General features: G+C 66.6%; 1 protein-coding gene across 1 annotated transcript; it reads left to right on the forward strand.

The window, feature by feature from the left end:
- The first annotated feature begins 1,876 nt into the window (after window positions 1-1,876).
- On the forward strand, window positions 1,877-20,662 carry FASN (fatty acid synthase). Its single transcript, XM_021666365.2, has 43 exons — window positions 1,877-1,893; window positions 3,286-3,419; window positions 4,124-4,276; window positions 5,377-5,550; window positions 5,696-5,896; window positions 6,132-6,254; window positions 6,339-6,454; window positions 6,556-6,690; window positions 7,385-7,847; window positions 8,296-8,483; window positions 8,806-8,995; window positions 9,521-9,615; window positions 9,855-9,989; window positions 10,066-10,269; window positions 10,362-10,477; window positions 10,674-10,846; window positions 10,920-11,111; window positions 11,194-11,274; window positions 11,367-11,543; window positions 11,725-11,904; window positions 11,981-12,181; window positions 12,664-12,968; window positions 13,341-13,730; window positions 13,806-13,970; window positions 14,107-14,225; window positions 14,303-14,457; window positions 14,547-14,750; window positions 14,850-15,000; window positions 15,081-15,259; window positions 15,337-15,456; window positions 15,574-15,696; window positions 15,780-16,003; window positions 16,095-16,296; window positions 16,427-16,578; window positions 16,684-16,775; window positions 16,919-17,070; window positions 17,178-17,420; window positions 17,707-17,883; window positions 18,125-18,352; window positions 18,452-18,672; window positions 18,809-18,907; window positions 19,446-19,697; window positions 19,786-20,662. The coding sequence occupies exons 2-43, from the start codon at window positions 3,293-3,295 to the stop codon at window positions 19,921-19,923; spliced, it is 7,515 nt and encodes a 2,504-aa protein (XP_021522040.2). The 5' UTR covers window positions 1,877-1,893; window positions 3,286-3,292; the 3' UTR covers window positions 19,924-20,662.
- Window positions 20,663-22,433: the final 1,771 nt, after the last annotated feature.

A 22,433-nucleotide genomic window follows, 5' to 3' on the forward strand; every position in this document is an offset into this window, starting at 1 on the left:
AGGCTGCAGAGAGCAGAGCCCCCCTGGCTGCTAACCACCAGCACTGCCAGCTAGGGCCATCTGGGAGGTTTGCAGCATGGAGAGCCAGGGCTGTGTGCCCGCATGCCTGAGGCTGACACAGGGCCTCACCCTGCATCAGAAAAACCCCTCCAGTGGGGATAGCAGTGTGGGACCAGCCCTGGCCCTGTGTCCCCTTGTCCTTCCTTGACCTTCCGTCCCACTGTGTGAACCACAGCCCCAGGGCCAGAAGGGAAAAGACTGTGGAGTGGCCGCCTGACACTCAGGCCTGCTCCCAGGAGAGGGAGGAGGCCGGGTACCTGCAGAGGGGCGGGCGGGGGGTGGGGGGGTTCAGTCTCTGGTTCCTTTCAGCGGTCCGGGCTTCCTGATCCCTCAAAGCAGGACATGCAGCCAGGGACACCTGTGGCCTCACAAGGCCCGCTTGCCCCCCACGTGGTGCCTGGCCCTGCAGGCGCGAGGGCGCGCGTCAGGGCTCAGACCGCCGAGCCGGCAACCGTTAGAGTGGAATCACTCAGGAGGGAGGGAGGGCGCGAGGGCCGGGCTGAGCCCCCGACTGTGGGTGTGCGCCTGGAAAACTCGCAGCCTCCGCCTAGCGAGGCCGGGCAGCCGCTCCCTTTGTTCGCATCACACCAGGTGGGTGTCCTGGCCGACAGCGCCCGCCACGTGGCCGCGCCCCACCCCTCCAATGCACTCCGGCGGCCGGGGGTGCGCTCGCCCGTTCGGCCCCGCGGCTCAACCCGGTGCCCGGGAAGCTGCCGAGAAGGGGCCGTCGGGTGAGTGGGCGTCCGTCTGGGTTTCCCGCCGGCTCCGCAAGGAGAACCGGGGAGGCGCTGCGATGACCGGCAGTAACCCCGCTCGGGGCGCCCTCGGCCGGGGTCAACGACCGCGCTCGCGCGGCCCGCGCGGCATCCGGGAACGCCCCGCCGCCCGCCCATCACCCTATCGCCTAGCAACGCCCATCCGCGCGCCTCCATTGGGCCGGCGCGCACGTCCCCGGCGCCCGATTGGTCGCTGCGGCCACCACGCCACGCCCTCGGCCAGCTCCGCGCGGGCAGCGTCGGCGGCGTGTAGCCGGGCGGCCGAGTTGCGGGCACGCGGGCACGTTCGTGCGTCCGTCCGTCCGCGCGCCTGTGGGTCCGAGCACCCCCTAAACCCCCCGCCGGGGCGCGGCCGGCTGGATCCCCGGTGCTGCCGCGGCGCAGTCCCCAGTGTGGCCCAAGCATGCCCATCCCGCACACGTGGTTCCGGCGGAGACCGGGGTCGGGGACGCGCCGCAAGCTCGGTCCCAGCCGCGTGCGCGTCGGGGCCCGCGGGGCGGGGAGCGGAAGTCGGGGGGCGGGGGTTTGCCCGCGCGCTCCGCCCCCAGCGTGCCCAGGACCGGCCCCTCCCCCTGCGCGTTCCCGCGCAGGGGCCCGGCTTGGGCGGCGGCGCGCACGGGCATCACCCCACCGGCGGCGGCGCGCTGGGTCCCGGGGCGCAGCCCCGACGCTCATTGGCCTGGGCGGCGCAGCCAAGCTGTCAGCCCATGTGGCGTGGCCGCCCGGGGATGGCCGCGGTTTAAATAGCGTCGGCGCCGGCCTAGAGGGAGCCAGAGAGACGGCAGCGGCCCGGCCTACCGCTCCGTCGCGCTCCAGCCTCGCTCTCCGCCGCCCGCACCGCCGCCCGCGCCCTCACCAGGTACGAGCAGCCGGCGCGGGGCTGAGGCGCGGGTCGTGGTCCGGGCTGGGACCGGCGGGGTCACGGGACGGCCGGCGCTGCATCCTCCGGTCTCGGCGCGCGTGGCCTGTCCCGCCCGCATCCAGGGGTCGTCTGCGCGGCCTGCCCGGGTCTCGGTGTCTGAGCCGCTTCGGAGGCGCCCGCGGCCCCGCGGAGCAGGTGGGCGGATGGCGGGGGGGAAGGACGCCGGGGAGCGCCGCCAGCAGCCACGCTCGCTTCCCGGGCGGGAGGCCGCGGACCCCGGAGGGCCTGGAGGAGCCCCCGGCCCGGCCTCCCCGCGCCCACAAAGGCGCCACCGGGCCCTGCCCGCCGCATCCTCTGGGGGCCCCCCCGTGGCCGAGGCCCAGCACGACGGGGACGCCGCGAGGGAGGAAGGGGGTGGGTGCGGGTCCGCGCCGAGACCGGCCTCCCCACCACGTGGCGCCGCCGGGCCGAAGCGCAGGGGTCGCAAGCAGCCCCCGCCCCGGGCAAAGGGAGGCCGGGCGCCCCACGGGGTCCCCACCCGCTACCTGACCGTCGACCCTACGTGAGTCCCAAGCGGCGAGAACCCGGCGTGCGGGCCTAGAGCCGGCGCCAGCCTCTGTGAATCGCGGTGTGGGGGGAAGGCGGCCACCTCCCTGCCGGGACGGCACGGGGACTCCGCAGCTTGAGGGAGGCCGCAGTGCCTAGGGGCGGCGTGCGCATCCGGCCCCGGGGCCTCGTGCAAGTGGCCAGGCCGGCCCTCTCCCCGCGGGCTGCACCAGCCCCATGCTGGATCCAGAGCCGACAGCCTGGGCCCCGGTTGGAGGTCTTAGGGACCTCGGCCCCAGGGAGGGCCTGCTGCTGTCTGGGTCAGTATGGGGAGGCAAGCAAGTGTCCGCGGGTTCACCCGCACAGGTGAGGGGTGCCGGGGAGCACCATTCTGGCCTGGAGCGGTTCTCCAGGTTAGACCTTGCTCGAGGGGTTGGACGGGCTGGGTTGGTCCTCAGTGGGGCAAGGGCCATCTTTCCCCCAGAGCACAAACCTATCCTTGCTTCGTCCCTGGCGACTCCTGGGCTGGCCTGGACAGTGGGCCTCCACCCCAGTGTGGGTGGACATGGGTGCTGAGTACCCTCTCTAGGGTTCCCTGCCACCTCCATGAGCCCTCTGATCCCTTTTCCAGCCCCGGCTTTGGGACCCTGCCTCAGGCTGGCCACCTGGGGCCTCGTCCTGATCTCAGGTGGCCCTGCCTGCTCCTCACTGTGAGCCCCCCGGGCGCCCCTAGGGATGGCCCCGGACAAGCTGCAGGAGCCTTTGAGGGCTGAGGCTTGGCTGAGGGGAAGCCACACAGGCACAGAAACCTCAGACTGCTGGGAAGTCAGGGCGGCGGGGCCAATACTCTGTACTGAGTGATCAGGGCCCAGAGGTGGGCCTGTTCCTAGAGCATGCAGCCCCTCCCAGTGACAGCGGGGCCAGGGCTTGCACAGATCCTCAGGCTGGCTCACCCCATGGGTGGCCACCCGTTCTGTGTGCTGAGGCTGACAGGGGTGTCTCGGCCAGAACACGTGGGGCACTCACACCTCCGCCCTGCAGAGCAACCATGGAGGAGGTGGTGATCGCCGGGATGTCCGGGAAGTTGCCGGAGTCGGAGAACCTGCAGGAGTTCTGGGACAACCTCATCGGCGGTGTGGACATGGTCACGGACGATGACCGGCGCTGGAAGGCGGGTACGTGGCTGCGGAGCTCCCTCTGGCGGGGGGGTCAGCTCCTCCTTTGCCCTCACACCAGCCTCCCTGCTGCGCTGTGTCCCCACCACCTAGGCACTGGCCTGAGCCTGGTCCCAGCTGCAGAGCCACTGGTCACCCCTGGGCGAGGCCAAGCTGCAGCCTCCTTCCTGGAGACCGCACCAGAGTGGCCTAGAAAATGGGCCGTGCCTGTTACAGAGAAGTCAAGCTCAGAGGATGGGTGATGGGCTGGGGTCTCTCGCCAGGGGGATGGAGCCCTTCCGGCCAGGCTGCCCCCGCCTGTGTCCTCAGCTGGCAGGTTGCATTCCAGGTGCGCTCTGGGAGGCTGATCCAACTCCCCCACGCCCAGTAGGCTCTTCCACAGAGCAGCTCTACCTGATGGGCGAGCTGTGAGTCAGCATGGTGGAGCTGAGACATGGGCCAGGCAGAGGGTCCCCCAGCCTCAGTCCCACCGAGCTCTCTCTGCTCTGGGGCCCATCTCAGGGTTGGGCCTGGGATCTTGCACAAGAGACCTGGTTGTACCAGTCCCTGCTTTGTGGCCACAGTCCTCCCCTCCTGGGGAGCCTGTTCCCATTGCTTGGGACTCCCGGGTGTAGCAGAGACTCCTTAATTCCCTGCAGCACCCCACAGGGCCCCGACCTCCCTGCAGCTTCAGTCAGAGAGTTAAACATCTGCCTGTCCCATAGGGCTCTACGGCCTGCCCCGGCGGTCCGGCAAGCTGAAGGACCTGTCTAGGTTCGATGCCTCCTTCTTTGGGGTCCACCCCAAGCAGGCACACACAATGGACCCCCAGCTGCGGCTGCTGCTGGAAGTCACATACGAGGCCATCGTGGACGGAGGTGGGTTGGCATTGGCGATGCTGCGTCCAGGGTTTCTGCTGCCACGTAGAACAGGCAGTGCTCTCCTTGGTGCTGATAGAACCGGGTGCCGGCACCACCTGCCTTCCCTGGCCACGTCCCTGGCCTGGCCAATGGGCTCTGGGAGGTGTAGGTCCCTGGGTAGGTCGAGGTTTCACAACTGCACCCTGGAGGTGTCAAGGGTGTGTCCGAACCTGGGTGTACCAGTTTCCTTACTCCTGCTGTCTGGCTGGTGCTGGGGCCTTGGCCGGGGCTGGAGTGACAAGAGGCAGGGCAGAAGGTTCTCCAGGGGCCCTCTGGGCCCCCACCCCCTCCAGCCAAGCAGCGGGCAGCACCAGCTCCTGTCTCCCTCCCCGCCAGGCATTCCCACCCTATCCCACCAGCCTGGCCCTCACTCTGGTTGGTGTTTGACCTCCAGTGAGCACTGTGGCATTCTTAAGGTCTAGATGCTGAGCCTCGGGGCTGTCCTTGGGCGTAAGCAGTTCAGACACCCACCCACCCTAGGGCAGAGCTGGCCTGCCAGGGGCAAGGAGGGATCCTGCTGGCCGAGAGGCGGAGGCCCTTCCCCTCGCCCTTCCTGCTGCCAGGCCCCACCCCAAGACCGAGGTGCTGCTCCCTGGGGTGGCCAGTGGCTGTCCTTCCTTCCCGAGCCTGGACACTTGGGCTTTGTCTTCTGAGCTCCTTATCACAGCCTGTCCTGGCGCAGGCTGCCCTTGGCGCTGGAGTGGCCACTGGCCAACGGGCTCATCAGAGCTTGCCGGTGACACCAGGGGCCAAAGGCAGCGCCTGGGGACAATGCTGCCCTCTGTCCTTCCTGGAGCCACTGTGGCCGCGCCTGGTGCCCTCCTCTGGGCCCGCCTATGCCCCCCCCATTCCCTCTGTGACCTGGTTCTCATTCCAGGCCTCACCTGGCCTGGTTGCAGGTCACCTCACCGTCCTTAGGCCCCTTCCAGGGTCCCACTGGGATGGACTCCCCGCCAAGCCAGGGAGGCCAAGAGATGGGGTCTTCACTCCAGAGCTGGGCGGGTGGGTGGGCTGCACTGTGGGGCCCAGCCAGGGGTCTTGACCACTGTTTGTGGCAGGCATCAACCCAGCTTCGCTCCGAGGGACACACACTGGCGTCTGGGTGGGCGTGAGCGGCTCTGAGGCCTCGGAGGCCCTGAGCCGAGACCCTGAGACGCTCTTGGGCTACAGCATGGTGGGCTGCCAGAGAGCCATGATGGCCAACCGGCTCTCCTTCTTCTTCGACTTCAAAGGTGGGTCCTGCCTGGCCTCCTGCGACATTGGTTAGCCTTGGGGTCCCCACACGCTGGGTAGCGTGTGTCCAGCCCAGTGGCGGGAGGTGTGCTCAGGGGTCTTGTACTCGTCGCCCCGCCTGAGCCACAGCGCCCTTGCCCTCAGGGCCCAGCATTGCCCTGGACACAGCCTGCTCCTCCAGCCTGGTGGCCCTGCAGAACGCCTACGAGGCCATTCGCAATGGAGTGTGTCCCACCGCCATCGTGGGGGGCATCAACGTCCTCCTGAAGCCCAACACGTCCGTGCAGTTTATGCGGCTGGGCATGCTCAGCCCCGAGGGTGCCTGCAAGGCCTTTGACGAAGCGGGTGAGTGTGTGCCTGGCCAGTCCGGGGCAGCCAGGACAATGGAACAGGATGGCGCCCCCCACCATGCTCCTGCACCCGCCCGGTTCTGACCCACACTGCACACGATCCCGCCAGCTCCCAGGATCCCTGCCTCGTGGTCCTTCCCCAAGCACTCGCCCCGCACCCCAGAGCTCCTCCTGGTGGGATGGGGGCCAGGGCGGGCTGAGCCCAGGGCCTGAGGTGCCGCTTCGTCCAGGGAATGGGTACTGCCGCGCGGAGGCTGTGGTGGCCGTCTTGCTGACCAAGAAGTCCCTGGCCCGGCGGGTGTATGCCACCATCCTGAATGCTGGCACCAATACAGATGGCTGCAAGGAGCAAGGTGGGCTCTGCCGGGGTGCTGGGATGCCAAGGGGCGGGCGGGAGCCAGGGCTGGGACCACAGTGCTGAGCCGAGCCCTCCGCAGGTGTGACCTTCCCCTCTGGAGAGGTCCAGGAGCAGCTCATCCGCTCCTTGTATCAGCCAGCCGGAGTGGCCCCTGAGTCACTGGAGTACATTGAAGCCCACGGCACGGGCACCAAGGTGACACACCCCCCGCCCCACACCACCCCATGATGCTAACCTGTGCCCATGCCTGAAGAGGTGGCCTGGTCAGAGCCCCTGACTTGCCATGTTCCCCGAAGGTGGGTGACCCCCAGGAGCTGAAAGGCATCGTCCAAGCCCTGTGTGCCACCCGCCAGGAGCCACTGCTGATCGGCTCCACCAAGTCCAACATGGGGCACCCAGAGCCGGCCTCAGGGCTGGCAGCCCTGGCCAAGGTAGGTAGGGCTGGGTTTGGAGTCCCTCAGTCCCCTGCTCCCTGGGACCGGGTTGCACCATGGCTGGGCACTGCTGCGGGTCTGAACAGAGGCACTGAGGCTGATGGCAGGGAGAGCTTGTGGCCCGGCCCGAGGGACTTCCCCTGGGGCTCTGACATCCTGCCGAGGGCCTTCGGGGCACAGAGGCAAGCTGGAGGAGTGCCTGGGTGGGAAGAGCTCGGCAGGAGCAGGCCTTAGGGGGCATCGCAGCATCAGGGTCTCCCTAGTGTCACCCGCCCATCCCTACAGCTTCCCGACCCACTAGCAGGGGCCTGGGGCCCTTCAGGGAGGCCAGGCACAGGGAGACCCCAACACCCACTGTCACTCGGGCCCTTCCCACTCTTCTGCAGCCCGGAGAGGAACAGCTGGGCCAAGGAGGCCTTAGTGTTGAGGCCCACAGCCCGCCTTTAGGGGGTCCACATCAGGCTGGGAGGCAGCAGGGCCTGAAGGGGAGGTCTCAGGCCAAGCTGAGGGCAAGGCCACGGCAGGTAGTCCTCAGACCCCTGTGCCGTGGCAGAATTAGGCTGGGAATGGGAAGTGTGTCGGAGAGGCCCCCGAACCCTGGCCCCGCAGAGTCTAGAGGAGGTGCCTGCCCCTGGCTCAGGCAACAGTGCAGGGAGTGGGGCTGCTGCCCACCCGCCACGTCCCCCCACAGGTGCTGCTGTCCCTGGAGCATGGGCTCTGGGCCCCCAACCTGCACTTCCACAACCCCAACCCTGAGATCCCAGCACTGCTGGACGGGCGGCTACAAGTGGTGGAGCAGCCCCTGCCCGTCCGTGGCGGCAACGTGGGTGTCAACTCCTTCGGCTTTGGGGGTTCCAACGCGCACGTCATCCTGAAGCCCAACACACAGCCGCCCCCGGCACCTGCCCCACACGCCACCCTGCCCCATCTGCTGCGGGCCAGCGGACGCACCCCCGAGGCCGTGCAGGAGCTGCTGAAGCAGGGCCTCCAGCACAGCCAGGACCTGGCCTTCCTGAGCATGCTGAACGACATTGCAGCTGCCCCCACCACTGCCATGCCCTTCCGCGGCTACGCCGTGCTGGGTGGCGAGAGCGGTGGCTCAGAGGTGCAGCAGGTGGCCACTGGCGAGCGCCCGCTCTGGTTCATCTGCTCTGGTGAGCCTGTGCTCTGCCCCCCAGGTGGTCCCTACCGTGGGGAGAGGGCGGGTGAGCTGGAGCTGGTGGCCCCCTGAGGTGCCCTTTGGGACAGGGATGGGCACGCAGTGGCGTGGGATGGGGCTGAGCCTCCTGTCGTGCTCTCTGGGACAGGGATGGGCACACAGTGGTGCAGGATGGGGCTGAGCCTCCTGTCGTGCTCTCTGGGACAGGGATGGGCACACAGTGGTGCAGGATGGGGCTGAGCCTCCTGTCGTGCTCTCTGGGACAGGGATGGGCACACAGTGGTGCAGGATGGGGCTGAGCCTCCTGTCGTGCTCTCTGGGACAGGGATGGGCACGCAGTGGTGCAGGATGGGGCTGAGCCTCCTGTCGTGCTCTCTGGGACAGGGATGGGCACGCAGTGGTGCAGGATGGGGCTGAGCCTCCTGTCGTGCTCTCTGGGACAGGGATGGGCACGCAGTGGTGCAGGATGGGGCTGAGCCTCATGCGCCTGAGCCTCTTCCGAGACTCCATCCTGCGCTCTGACGAGGCTGTGAAGCCACTCGGCCTGAAGGTGTCACAGCTGCTGCTCAGCGCAGACGAGAGCACCTTTGACGACATCGTCCACGCCTTCGTGAGCCTGACCGCCATCCAGGTAGGGCCCAGGGCGCCAGCATGTGTGTGACCCTGGTCCCGGGACTGTAGCTTTCTCTGGAGCCCGGGAGCTGCAGTCTTGGATCCGGGGCCCTGACAGCCACTTTGCTGGGCAGAGCCTTGTGCTGGGAGCAGGACGGGAGGGGAGGAGGGGCCTCCGCAGGGCCTGGGTGCTGGGGCTCTAGGGCCTTCTTTCCTACCAGGAGGCTTGGGAGGGTAGGTAGATGGGGCAGTGTAGGGAGAGGGCCTGGTGGGGCCAGGGGCCGTCCCCAACAGCTGCGTCTGCTGGAGGTTGCAGCCTGAGCATCCTGTCCCCACCCCAGATCGGCCTCATAGACCTGCTGAGCTGCATGGGGCTGAGGCCAGATGGCATCATCGGCCACTCCCTGGGGGAAGTAGCCTGTGGCTACGCTGATGGCTGCCTGTCCCAGGAGGAAGCTGTCCTCTGTGCCTACTGGAGAGGGCAGTGCATCAAAGAAGCCAACATCCCGAAAGGCGCCATGGCAGCCGTGGGTAGGTGTCCCTGAGTTCCTCCTCCTCTCCAAGAGAGGAGGCTGCCTTCTCACTGTGGGGCCCTCACCCGCTGCCCCGGGGACACCCAGCTCAGACAGCCGTGCACGAATCCCCATGCAGCTGCCCTGCTGGCCCCATGCCTGGCAGTCTTGAGCCCGGCACTCACCCACAGGCATCAGTCCTGCATGGAGCCCCCATGTGACGAGGACACACAGCCCCAGCACGGCAAGAACCCAGGGCCTTTGGTGAAGCCACACTTGGACTGGGGCTGGAGAGCACAGGGGCTCCAGAGGACCGAGGGGGCTGCCGTCTGGGGACCAGGCTCCCAGGAGCTCCCTGGAGTGGCAGCTCAGTAATGACACCTCCACCCACAGTCAGACGCAGCAGGGGCGAACGTGCCTCGTGAAGGGTCCAAGGCTATCATTACCGTGCCTGTGATGACTGCCCCCAGCTGCAGGCAGTGTCCCAGGTGGGCGGGAGTGGCTTGGTCCCCACGCTAAGCCTCTGGGGCTGGCTCTGCCATAGGCTTGTCCTGGGAGGAGTGTAAGCAGCGCTGCCCCCCGGGCGTGGTGCCCGCCTGCCACAACTCTGAGGACACGGTGACCATCTCGGGACCTCAGGTGGGCACTACGGCCTGGGCGGGCTCCCCTGTTCCCTGCACCTGCCGTCACACATCTGGCGGGGAAACACAGTCGCGGTCTATGCCCCACCAAGCTCTGACGGGCCCAGGACGTGGGGGAAGGCTTGTCCCCGTGTCCCCTGGCCATTCCCTCGGGGTGAGCTGGGGTGCATCCTACCTGCCGGAGCCTGAGGTGGGTGCCCAGCCCAGAACGCTCATCTCGGTCCCCTTGACGCCCAGGACCCGGTACACGAGTTTGTGGAACAGCTGAAGCAGGAGGGCGTGTTTGCCAAGGAGGTGCGGACGGGCGGCATGGCTTTCCACTCCTACTTCATGGAGGGCATCGCACCCCCGCTGCTGCAGGCGCTCAAGAAGGTGGGCTGACACGGCCTGGGGGGTGTGGGGCACGGCGGGGCCCCACAGCCTGGCACTGACCCGGCCCCTCGTGCAGGTGATCCGGGAGCCGAAGCCACGCTCGGCCCGCTGGCTCAGCACCTCCATCCCCGAGGCCCAGTGGCACACCAGCCTGGCACACACGTGCTCTGCAGAGTACAGCGTCAACAACCTGGTGAGCCCCGTGCTGTTCCAGGAGGCCCTGCGGCACGTGCCTGAGCACGCGGTGGTGCTAGAGATCGCGCCCCACGCCCTGCTGCAGGTAGGTTCAGCCTGGGGGCCTCAGGCGCCGGGAGCCTGGGACTGGCAGCTCAGCTGAGCACCGATGGAGCCCATGTGCCCTGCCACCCCCAGGCTGTCTTGAAGCGTGGCCTGAAGCCAAGCTGCACCATCATCCCCCTGATGAAGAAGGACCACAGGGACAACCTGCAGCTGTTCCTCGCCGGCGTCGGCAAGCTGCACCTCTCAGGGTGGGTCCCTTCCCGGCCCGGGCCTCGTCTCCTGCGGTCGGGATGGCAGGGGGTGGGTGAGCAGGGCTGCGGGCCCCTCGCCGACCCAGGCTGCTGGAAGCAGCCCTGGATGGTCCCCCACAGGAAGTGGGTGGGCTGAACCCGGAGACCCTGGACCCTGGTGACGGCTGTGCTGCCCTTGTCTCCCCGACCCCAGCATCGACGCCAACCCCAATGCCTTGTTCCCACCTGTGGAGTTCCCGGTTCCCCGAGGAACGCCCCTCATCTCCCCGCTCATCAAGTGGGACCACAGCCTGGCCTGGGACGTGCCAGCCGCCGAGGACTTCCCCAACGGCTCTGGTTCCCCATCAGCCTCCGTCTACACCATCGGTGAGCCAGGGCCTGGTCGGTGGGCGGGCTCTTCCCTCCCCATGCCAGTGCTGAGGCCGGTGCCCTCCCGCAGACACCAGCCCCGAGTCTCCTGACCATTACCTGGTGGACCACCGCATCGACGGCCGCGTCATCTTCCCTGCCACTGGCTACCTGTGCCTCGTGTGGAAGACGCTGGCCCGTGCCCTGGGCCTGGCCATGGAACAGCTGCCTGTGGTGTTTGAGGACGTGATGGTGCACCAGGCCACCATCCTGCCCAAGACCGGTGAGAGGCACCCCAGGGCCGAGGCCGGGGCAGCTGGGGGCGGGGGTGCTGCCCTCTGATCTTCGACCCCTCCACTCTGTAGGGACCGTGTCCCTGGAGGTGCGGCTCCTGGAGGCCTCCCACACCTTCGAAGTGTCAGAGAGTGGCCACCTGATAGTGAGTGGTAAGCAGGGCCACTGGCATGGAGGCTGGGTGGGCTGTGCCCACTGGCCCTGCCACCCACCCTCAGGCCCTTCCATACCCACCTGCCCGCAGGTAAGGTGTATCAGTGGGAGGACCCTGACCCCAGGCTCTTTGACCACCCGGAAAGCCCTGCCCCCAGCCCCGGGGAGCCATTCTTCCTGGCCCAGGCTGAAGTGTACAAGGACCTGCGTCTGCGTGGCTACGACTATGGCCCTCACTTCCAGGGCATCCTGGAGGCCAGCCTGGACGGTAGGCACTGCCCGCACCGCTGCCTGAGCCACTGGAGAGGGCGGTGGTCATTGCAGGGCTACAGAGGACACCCACGGCCGGGCATGCAGCTCCAGAGGGTGTAGAAGGGCCCGGCGGGCTCTGAGTTGCGGCCCTGGGGACCTGGGAATTCCCAGAGCACCAACCAGGCCCTGTGTTGCAGGCAACTCGGGTAAGCTACTATGGAAAGACAACTGGGTGCCCTTCCTGGATGCCATGCTGCAGATGTCCATCCTGAGCAAAGGCCAGCACAGCCTGTTTCTGCCCACCCGCATCACTGCCATCTACATCGACCCTGCCACCCACAGGCAGAAGCTGCACACACAGCAGGACGAGGCCCAAGGTAGCCCTGCCCCTGTCCAGCTCCAGTCTCATGCCCTAGCCAATGGTGGCCGCACTCACCCAACCTGTCCCCACAGTGGCTGACGTGGTGGTGAGCAGGTGCCTGAAGACCACAGTGGCCGGAGGCGTCCACCTCTTCCTGCTCCACGCCTCGGCGGCCCCGCGGCGACAGGAACATCGGGCGCCCATCCTGGAGAAGTTTTGTTTCACGCCCCATGTGGAGGACGGGTGCCTGTCTGGGAACACTGCTCTGAAGGAGGAGCTGCAGCTGTGCAAGGGTGAGGTCCCGGTCCTGCCGGCTTTGGACACCTCGGGTGATGGGGAGTGATCGCTTCCCCTTCATGTTGACCCCAGAGTGGCATCTCCACAGGGCCCCTTTCAAGTCAGCAACCCTGGCCCAACTCCCCGGCCAGAGCTCACAACAGCTGCCTCCCTCCCCTAGGCCCCAGTCTTCCTTGTCCCTGGTAACTGTCCCCAGTCTCGAAGGGGGACTTGGGGACAAAGATGACAGATTCAGTCCAAGGTCACACCTGGGCTAAGCACAGTAGCCCCTGCAGCTGAATGCGGCCCCCTCACCGTGTCCATGGCAGGCAGGAGTCAACATCCCGATGGCGGGCAGCCCCCTCCTCATCTCAGCAATTTCTCATCCTGTGGGCAGAGCTGGGTGGTGGCCCCAGAAGAACACAGTGGGTCTGAGAGCCCATGCCAGGCAGACACCCTGGCCTCTGGGAATACCAGGCCTTCCTCCCTTCCTCCCCAGGACTGGTGCAGGCACTGCAGACTAAGGTGACCCAGCAGGGGCTGAAGATGGCAGTGCCCGGACTGGATGGGGCCCAGGTCCCCCAGGACTCCCCGCAGCAGGCACTGCCCCAGCTGCTGTCAGCCGCTTGCAGGCTTCAGCTCAATGGGAACCTACAGCTGGAGCTGGCACAGTTGCTGGCCCAGGAAAGGTCTGAGCTGCCAGAGGACCCTCTGCTCAGCGGCCTCCTGGACTCCCCAGCACTCAAGGCCTGTGTGGACACGGCCCTGGAGAACATGCCCAGCCTGAAGATGAAGGTGGTAGAGGTGAGTGCCTCCTGGGCAGCTAGGCTTCTGCCCTGAACATCATGGGACCCACCCCCACGTCAGTCTCAGAAGGACACAGCACAGACACAGGGCAGACCCCTGGGCCATGGGAGGGGCTGGCCAGCTGCCTGTGTGGTTCTGTGCACACACCACGTGCAGTCTACACGGCCGCTGTGGAAGGCCTGTGGGCTCCAAGAGGTACACCCCAGGCGGGACCCCAGGGACAAGGCTAGTGGCATCCGTGTGTGCCTGCAGCTGGCACCGTTATTGGGCTGATGGGGAAGGCTTTCTGGCCTCCTGGACGTTTTGCCCATCCTTAGGTCAGGGGCACCTCCCTGGTTTGGGACTGATTCCAGAATTTACCGCACACAGGTGCTGGCTGGCCATGGTCACCTGTATTCCCGCATCCCAGGCCTGCTCAACATGCAGCCCCTGCTGCAGCTGAGCTACACGGCCACTGACCGCCACCCTCAGGCCCTGGAGGCTGCCCAGGCCACGCTGCAGCAGCATGACATTGCCCAGGGCCAGTGGGACCCCTCGGCCCCTGCCCCCAGCGCCCTGGGCAGCACTGACCTCTTGGTGTGCAACTGTGCAGTGGCTCCCCTCGGGGACCCGGCCTCAGCCCTTGGCAACATGGTGGCTGCCCTGAGAGAGGGGGGCTTTCTCTTGCTGCACACGCTGCTCCAGGGGCACCCCCTCGGGGAGACCGTGGCCTTCCTCACCTCTGCTGAGCCGCAGTACGCCCAGGGCATCCTGAGTCAGGTACAGCCTCGGGGCAGGAGCACAGGGGTGGGGGCGGGGGCCAGGCCGGCAGGGTGCTGACCACCACCCCCACAGGACGCGTGGGAGAGCCTCTTTGCCAAGATGTCGCTGCGCCTGGTGGGCCTGAAGAAGTCCTTCTACGGCTCCGTGCTTTTCCTGTGCCGCCGGCCCGCCCCACAGGACAGCCCCATCTTCCTGCCGGTGGAGGACACCAGCTTCCGCTGGGTGGACTCTCTGAAGGTCAGGCCCCGCCCTGCCACCGGGCCCCACCCCCACCTCCAGTTCCTGCCCCGCCTCCGGGCTCTGCCCCACCTCCAGGCCCCAGTGCCAGCTGCCCAGCTTGGTGAGTGGTCTGACCCTCCCCGTCCTGCTGCAGGGCATCCTGGCCGACTCCTCCTCCCGACCCGTGTGGCTGAAGGCCGTCAACTGCACCACCTCCGGCGTGGTGGGCTTGGTGAACTGTCTCCGCCAAGAGCCCGGCGGGCACCGCATCCGGTAGGAGAAGACTCTCGTCACCTCCCCTCCCCGCCAGCCTCCTCCTCCCCGCCCTGAGCTCACTGCGTCCGCCCCAGGTGCCTGCTGCTCTCCAACCTCAGTAGCACGTCCCGCGTCCCGGATGTGGACCCCGGCTCCGCAGAACTGCAGAAGGTGCTGCAGGGAGACCTGGTGATAAACGTCTACCGCGACGGGGCCTGGGGGGCCTTCCGCCACTTCCCGCTGGAGCAAGGTGAGCCCCCGACGCTGCCCTGCCCCTCGCCGCCCTCCTGGGAGACTGGCCTGAAGGCCCTGCCACGGCTCCACCTCCCGTTTCCCTAGACAAGCCCGAGGAGCTGACGGCACACGCCTACGTGATGGTCCTCACCCGGGGAGACCTGTCCTCCATCCGCTGGGTCTGCTCCTCGCTGCGCCTTGCCCAGCCCACCAGCCCCGGTGCCCAGCTCTGCACGGTCTACTACGCCTCCCTCAACTTCCGCGACATCATGCTGGCCACCGGCAAGCTGTCCCCTGACGCCATCCCAGGTAAGGCGACCGTGGGTCGTGGGGGTGGGCCAGGACCTGCCTGGGAGCCCCTTGGGAGGGAAGGGTGGGTGGCGGAGGGCTCAGTGCTATCTCCTCCAGGGAAATGGGCCACCAAGGACTGCTTGCTGGGTATGGAGTTCTCAGGCCGGGACGCCAGCGGCAAGCGTGTGATGGGGCTGGTGCCCGCCGAGGGCCTGGCCACCTCTGTCCTGCTATCACAGGACTTCCTCTGGGACGTGCCCTCCCACTGGTGAGTGTGTCGAGGATGTGGGCCTGGGCCCCACGTGGATGGCGGCCAGGCCTCACCTGACCCACCTGCTGCATCCCCAGGACCCTGGAGGAGGCGGCCTCGGTGCCTGTGGTCTACACCACAGCCTACTACGCACTGGTGGTGCGCGGGCGGGTGCAGCGCGGGGAGACGGTGCTCATCCACTCAGGCTCGGGTGGCGTGGGCCAGGCCGCCATCGCCATCGCCCTCAGTCTGGGCTGCCGCGTCTTCACCACCGTGGGTAAGGCCCTGCCCCCTGAGCCGGCTGCCCTCTTGGCCCCACCGCCCAGGCTCACCCTTGCCGCCTCTCCTTACCAGGGTCGGCTGAGAAACGGGCGTACCTCCAGGCCAGATTCTCCCAGCTTGACAGCACCAGCTTCGCCAACTCGAGGGACACGTCCTTCGAGAAGCATGTGCTGCAGCACACGGGCGGGAAGGGTGAGCGGCCCCCGTGCCCCCTGCAGCCCCCACCTGCTTCCTTCCCATCCTCCGGCCCTCCGGCCTGCGGTGGCTGGGCCTGCAGTGGGTATGACTCTCAGGCCCTCTGGCCCCTAGGCGTTGACCTGGTCCTGAACTCCTTGGCGGAAGAGAAGTTGCAAGCCAGCGTGAGGTGCTTGGCTCAGCACGGCCGCTTCCTGGAAATCGGCAAATTCGACCTTTCTAACAATCACCCGCTTGGTGAGCGCCTGGGCGGGGGCGGGCAGGGATGGGTGCAGGTGGATGTGTGGAAGGCCCTGGGTGAGCGTGGCCCCTGCCTGCAGGCATGGCCATCTTCCTGAAGAACGTGACCTTCCACGGGATACTTCTGGACTCGCTCTTCGACGACGCCAGTGCCGCCTGGCGGGAGGTGTCGGCGCTTCTGCAGGCTGGCATCCGTGATGGCGTGGTGCAGCCCCTCAAGTGCACCGTGTTCCCCAGGACCCGGGTGGAGGACGCCTTCCGCTACATGGCCCAGGGGAAGCACATTGGCAAAGTCGTCGTGCAGGTGGGGGACGGGTCTCGGGCATGTCGGACGTCCGGCCTCCGGTCTCCGGTCTCCAGGCAGCGCCTGAGCCGTGGGTGCTGCTCGGATGCAGGTGCGTGCGGAGGAGCCAGAGGCTGTGCTGAAGGGGGCCAAACCCACGCTGATGGCGGCTGTCTCCAAGACCTTCTGCCCGCCCCACAAGAGCTACGTCATCGCTGGTGGCCTGGGTGGCTTCGGCCTGGAGCTGGCCCAGTGGCTGATAAAGCGCGGGGCCCAGAAGCTGGTGCTGACCGCTCGCTCCGGGATCCGGACAGGTGAGTGGGCAGCGGTGCCTGTAGACCAGCCTGGGCCATCGCAGCACCTGGGCCCTGCCTGTATCCGTCTTAGGGGGATTGCTGGATGGGGCTCTGTGGCCGGCGCAGCCCACAGTCCCGTGTCCTGCAGGCTACCAGGCCAAGAAGGTCCGAGAGTGGAGGCATCTGGGCGTGCAGGTGCAGGTGTCCACCAGCAACGCCAGCTCGCCGGAGGGGGCCCGGGGCCTCATCTCCGAGGCCGCGCAGCTCGGGCCCGTGGGCGGCATCTTCAACCTGGCCATGGTGAGAGAAAGCCCCCAGGTGGGGCTCTCAAAAGACCAAGGGGTGGCCCCTGGGTGGGTGGGGAGGCCCTGGAGCTGCCGGGAGTGCTGAGGTCGCCTCTTCCAGGTCTTGAGAGACGCTATGCTGGAGAACCAGAGCCCGGAGTCCTTCCAGGACGTCAGCAAGCCCAAGTACAGCGGCACGCTGAACCTGGACAGGTGGGCACCACGCACCCTGCTCCCACCTCTGCCAGGGCCTGGGAGCCGAGGTGGTTGACAGCCCTCCCTGTCCTCTCCTGGGGATGGGACGCCGGGGGCTTCTGTGGGTGCCGGCCGGTGGGGAGTGACACATGTGACCACAGGGTGACCCGGGAGGCGTGTCCTGAGCTGGACTACTTCGTGGTCTTCTCCTCTGTGAGCTGTGGGCGCGGTAACGCCGGACAGACCAACTACGGCTTTGCCAACTCCGCCATGGAGCGCATCTGCGAGAAACGCCGGCACGACGGCCTCCCAGGTGGGCCCCACCCGCTCTCTGCCCTGCCGTCCCCACCCTCTCCCTGTGGCCACTCCCCACCCCCACCTTCTCCCCACAGCCCTGCCCACCTGCCCCCTTGCCCGCAGGCCTGGCCGTGCAGTGGGGCGCCATCGGCGACGTGGGCATCGTGGTGGAGGCAATGGGCAGCAATGACACAGTCATCGGGGGCACACTGCCCCAGCGCATGGCCTCCTGCTTGGAGGTGCTGGACCTGTTCCTGAACCAGCCCCACGCCGTCCTGAGCAGCTTCGTGCTGGCTGAGAAGGCTGCGGCCTGCAAGGATGGGGACGGCCAGCGGGACCTGGTGAAGGCCGTGGCACACATCCTGGGTGAGCGCTGCCAGCAGGAGCCATGCCAGGCAGTTCCCCCACTGGCATCAGGGTCTGTAACACAGCAGGCGTGGTTCTGTGCGCCTCAGTTTCCCCATCTGTAGAGCTTGCTTTCTGGGGCGGATACTGTAGTCTGCAGAGCCTGGGTGTGGGCACAGATGCCACTGCAGTGACCGTGCTTTGGGGGACACACAGCCTGCGCACCCTTGGGTGTCAGTCCTGCTCCACCCGGGCCGTCCGTCCCCACACCCCCGCTGGAGTTGCCAACTGCACACATCCCTTCCAGGCATCCGCGACTTGGCTGGCGTCAACCTGGACAGCTCCCTGGCGGACCTGGGTCTGGACTCGCTCATGGGCGTGGAGGTGCGCCAGACCCTGGAGCGCGAACACGACCTGGCCCTGTCCATGCGTGAGGTGCGGCAGCTCACGCTCCGGAAGCTGCAGGAGCTGTCTTCGAAGGCAGGTGCGGCCAGCAGTGTGTATGGACAGCCGGGCGGGACGGGGTCCCTGGGCTGCCCTGGTCCTTCCTCTGGACCGTGTCCCAGCAGGTGTTCCGCTTTTTGTCACGGGTGCCTCTCTGAGCATTCCCACCTGACGTAGCACCTCGGGGAGTCAGGGACTCGCGTGTGTGTCTGCGTGTCCTTGCGTGGCACCGGACCCCTGCGCCCAGGCCGGCCCGGCATCTGCCCCTTTTGTCCTCACAGAGCTGGCGTCCCCCACGCCCAAGAGCAGCCCGGCCCAGCAGCAGAGCCAGCTGAACCTGCGCTCCCTGCTGGTGAACCCTGAGGGCCCCACCCTGACGCGGCTCAACTCGGTGCAGAGCTCCGAGCGGCCCCTGTTCCTGGTGCACCCAATCGAGGGCTCCACCGTCGTGTTCCACAGCCTGGCCTCCAGGCTCAGCATCCCCACCTATGGCCTGCAGTGCACCCGAGGTACCCCCAGGCCCTCCTCGGGACACAGTGGCCGGGCTGGCCGTCACGGGGGCGTGGCTGCGGCCCGTGTGTGCTGAGTGCCCGTCCCTGCCGTTTCAGCTGCCCCCCTCGACAGCATCCATAGCCTGGCCGCCTACTACATCGACTGCATCAGGCAGGTGCAGCCCGAGGGCCCCTACCGCGTGGCCGGCTACTCCTATGGGGCCTGCGTGGCCTTTGAGATGTGCTCCCAGCTGCAGGCCCAGCAGAGCCCAGCCCCTACCAACAACAGCCTCTTCCTGTTTGACGGCTCGCACACCTACGTGCTGGCCTACACCCAGGTGAGAGCCGGGCCAGGTACTGGAGGCCTGCGGCAAACATCTGAGCCCCCTACCTGTGCCCTGACTTTGGCAGGGGGGCCGTCACTCAGGAGGCCCTACCCCTTCCATCCACTCAGCAGCCCCTTCCTCCCCGCAGAGCTACCGGGCAAAGCTGACCCCAGGCTGCGAGGCTGAGGCTGAGACAGAGGCCATGTGCTTCTTCGTGCAGCAGTTCACGGACGCGGAGCACAGCAGGGTGGGTCCCAGACACCCCTGAGGCCACAGGACCCAGAACGCCGGGTGGGAAGGGAAGGCAGGAGTGGGGTGGGGGGCAAAGAGCATTAAAGACCTCCGCCAGCTTCACCCATTTAAGGACCCACCCCAGTCAGGCACGGTGGCTCACACCTATAATCTCAGTATTTTGGGAGGCCGAGGTGGGCAGATCTCCTGAGGTTGGGAGTTCGAGACCGGCCTGACCAAAATGGAGAAACCCCGTCTCTGCTGGAAATACAAAATTAGCTGGGCGTGGTGGCGCATGCGGAAGGCTGGGGCAGGAAAGTCACTTGAACCCAGAAGGCGGAGGTTGTGGTGAGCTGAGATCGTGCCGTTGCACTCCAGCCTGGGCAACAGGAGCAAAAAAACTGTGTCTCAAAAAAAAAAAGACAAATATATCTGAAATCAAAAATGCATCAGGAAAAAAGGAGAAAGAGCCCACCCCGCAGCGCAGCACAGGGTGACAGTGTAGGCCGTCGCCGCGGGCGCCACCGGCACCCGGTCAGACCCCAACCCCGCAGGTGCTGGAGGTGCTGCTGCCGCTGAAGAGCCTGGAGGAGCGCGTGGCGGCCGCCGTGGACCTGATCACCAAGAGCCACCAGGGCCTGGACCGCCAGGAGCTGAGCTTCGCGGCCCTGTCCTTTTACTACAAGCTGCGCGCCGCCGAGCAGTACACGCCCAAGGCCAAGTACCACGGCAACGTGACGCTGCTGCGCGCCAAGACGAGCGGCGCCTACGGCGAAGACCTGGGCGCGGACTACAACCTCTCCCAGGTGCGCAGGCGCGAGGGGCCCGATGGGGATGGGGGCGGGGGCGGGGGCGGGGCGGAGGCAGGGCGGCAGCTGACGGCGTCCCCTGCAGGTGTGCGACGGGAAGGTGTCTGTCCACATCATCGAGGGGGACCACCGCACGCTGCTGGAGGGCCGCGGCCTGGAGTCCATCCTCAGCATCATCCACAGCTCCCTGGCTGAGCCACGTGTGAGCGTGCGGGAGGGCTAGGTCCCACCCCCGCCTGCCCCCGGAGACTGCTCCGCCACTCCCCTCACCGCTGTGCAGCGGGGCTGGAAGGGTCCTGCCGGTGGGACCCTACTGGGCCCAGTGCCACTGCCCCCCGAGGCTACTAGACGTAGGCGTTAGGCTTGTCCCACCCGCCCGCTGCCTCCCAGGGCACCTCGGGGACACCAGAGCCGCCGACTTGGAGACTCCTGGTCTGTGAAGAGCCGGCAACGCCCGCAGGGACCGGGCTGGGCCTCGTGCGCCTGTGGGGTTTGCGCTTGGTCTTTCTCCGCTTGGATTTGCATATTTATTGCATTGCTGGTAGAGACCCCCAGGCCTGTGCCCCCTGCAAAGACTCCTCAGGCAGCATGCTCTCATTTCGCCATGTCTCCTGCGGGCATGGGCGGCCACCCAGGCCTGCTGGCTGCGGCCCTCTCTGGGCCAGGCCTGGCTGGACCCACTCCGTGCGAGGCCACCAAGGAGCCAGGGGTCCCGGCTCCGGCCCACTGCCCAGCTGCACCCATGATGCAGGGCTGGCTCCAACCCTGCGGACCGCGCTGGGCACCAACTCACTGTTTGTCTGTGTTTGTTTTTCAAGAAATGATTCAAATTGCTGCTCGGATTTTGAAATTACTATAACTGTCAGCGTACATGTCTGGACCCCATTTCATGTTTACGCCAATTTGGTAAAAATGCTGTTGGCCTCAGCCTCCCCACAATTAAACCACACGTCGTCTCTGCAGCTGTCCTTTGTCTTTCCTCCTCCCTGACCGGCAGCCGCAAGCCACAGTCGGGCCGTGGAGGGGACACCCTCTGTCCTCTGATCCCCTAGCCCAGTTCCTGCACACCCCTAGGCCGTGTCCCACAGTCGCGGCTGGGCCAGGGAGTAAGGGATGAGCCATGGGGCAGCCCCGGGCTTCCCCGGAAGGCACAAGGGCCAGGTGTGTGTCCAGGCTCTGGCAAGGAAACAGCACCAGTAAGAAACACTGGGAGGGGCTGACATTGGCAAGTTGGCTTCAAGTCAGCCAATTGCGTGCATTCATCCTGCCAAAGATGCCTCAGCCTCACCAGACGGTGCAATAGGGCCATGGGCTGGCCAGGCTGACGAAGACTTGGATTCAGGCAAAGGAGCGGAGGCCAGGAGGGAGCAAGGGGCAGGGAGCCCTGGGCACCTGGACCCCCAGCGTCAAGGGGTGGGGTGGATGCAGCCCCCCGGGACCCACAGGGCAGCACCCCACAGGCAGCTGGGCCGGGGTGGCTGGGTGGACGCGATCGTGGGGCAGAGGCATAGATAGGCGGGGAGAGCCAGGACTGGATTTTGCCTAGGGTTCCGGAAGGCACAGACAGGAGAGGCCTTTCCAGCGTCAGTGCTGGCCACAGAGGTGGCGGGGGCTGGGAGAGCTCCTGCTAAGCAGGCAGGTGAGGAATGCGTGCAGGGGACACCTCCCAGGGCAGTGGAGTGGGCCGGGCCTGACGGGGAGGGTGAGGGCGAGATGGGCACGGTGGCCGGGACCACAGTGAGCACCAGGGCCCTGGTGTGGTGGCTGCAGGTGGGCAGTGTCCAGGCGCAGGTTTGGATGGCAGGCGGGCATTGGATCGAGGCTCAGCCATATCCCTCCTGCAGCCCCCAATGTTGGGCAGATGCCCCCATCAGCCGAGGCCCCCTCCCGCCTCTCTCCACCCCTCCTCAAGCCACTCTGACCCAGCCATGCACACAGGCTCAGGGCCACCAGAGAGGACAGAAGCTCCTCGGCCAGTGGGAGCTATGTCTGGGCCTATCTGGGGGTGGACTGGGGCTCATCTAGGCTCAGAACTCGACTGCTTAGCCCTGCAGGGCAGGCGGGCAGTGCCCAGCACATGGGCTTTGCCACCCCTCCTGCGCATTGGTGCCTGGATGTGGTGTCCAGGCACAGCTCCTGCCAGGGCTTCGGAGGGCTCAGCCAAGTCGCAAATCACCTTCAGGGAGATCTGAGAGAAACCACGTCTCTGTTATGAAGATGCAGCTACCTGAAGTTATGCAATTATCTTCACTTCAGTTTTTTTTCTTTTGAATTAAAGTGAAAATTAATGTAATGAATTGGAGTTTGGACCCAGAGTAGCAAGGCCTTCATTCACCCACCCGCCTGAAACAGCTGAAAATCCAGGCAAAGAACATGAGATGCTGGTTGTGGGTATCCCCGGCCTCGGCTGATGAAGGACAGTGACCCCTGGGTGGGAATGAGGTGCCGGGAACCCTGGGGTGACCTCAGCCTTCTGCCTGGCAGCTTCCAGGCTGGCCACAGGGAGAGGGGGAGCTCAGCAGACTCCTTGAGGTGGAGCTGAGAGTCCAGCAAGAAAATGAGGCTAGGGGTTGCAGGACAGCACCCAGAAGGAACCGCACAGACAGACGGGGGGTTGCAGGACAGCACCCAGGAGGAGCCACACAGACAGACGGAGTGTTGCAGGGGCTCTCCCTCGAGGACCAGGCTGAGCACCAACCATGTGTGCGAGCAGGAAGCTGGCAGAAGGATGAG

The sequence above is a fragment of the Aotus nancymaae genome, unplaced genomic scaffold (assembly GCF_030222135.1).
Source record: "Aotus nancymaae isolate 86718 unplaced genomic scaffold, 86718_ANA_hifiasm-v0.15.2.pri h1tg000089l, whole genome shotgun sequence".
NCBI lineage: Eukaryota > Metazoa > Chordata > Mammalia > Primates > Aotidae > Aotus > Aotus nancymaae.

Coding starts and splice junctions, on each gene's coding strand:
- FASN (XM_021666365.2), top strand. CDS start 3,293: ATGGAGGAGGTGGTGATCGCCGGGATGTCCGGGAAGTTGCCGGAGTCG. Junction 8,484..8,805: donor TGAGCCTGACCGCCATCCAG/GTAGGGCCCAGG, acceptor TCCCCACCCCAG/ATCGGCCTCATAGACCTGCT. Junction 11,544..11,724: donor CCTGGAGGCCAGCCTGGACG/GTAGGCACTGCC, acceptor CCTGTGTTGCAG/GCAACTCGGGTAAGCTACTA.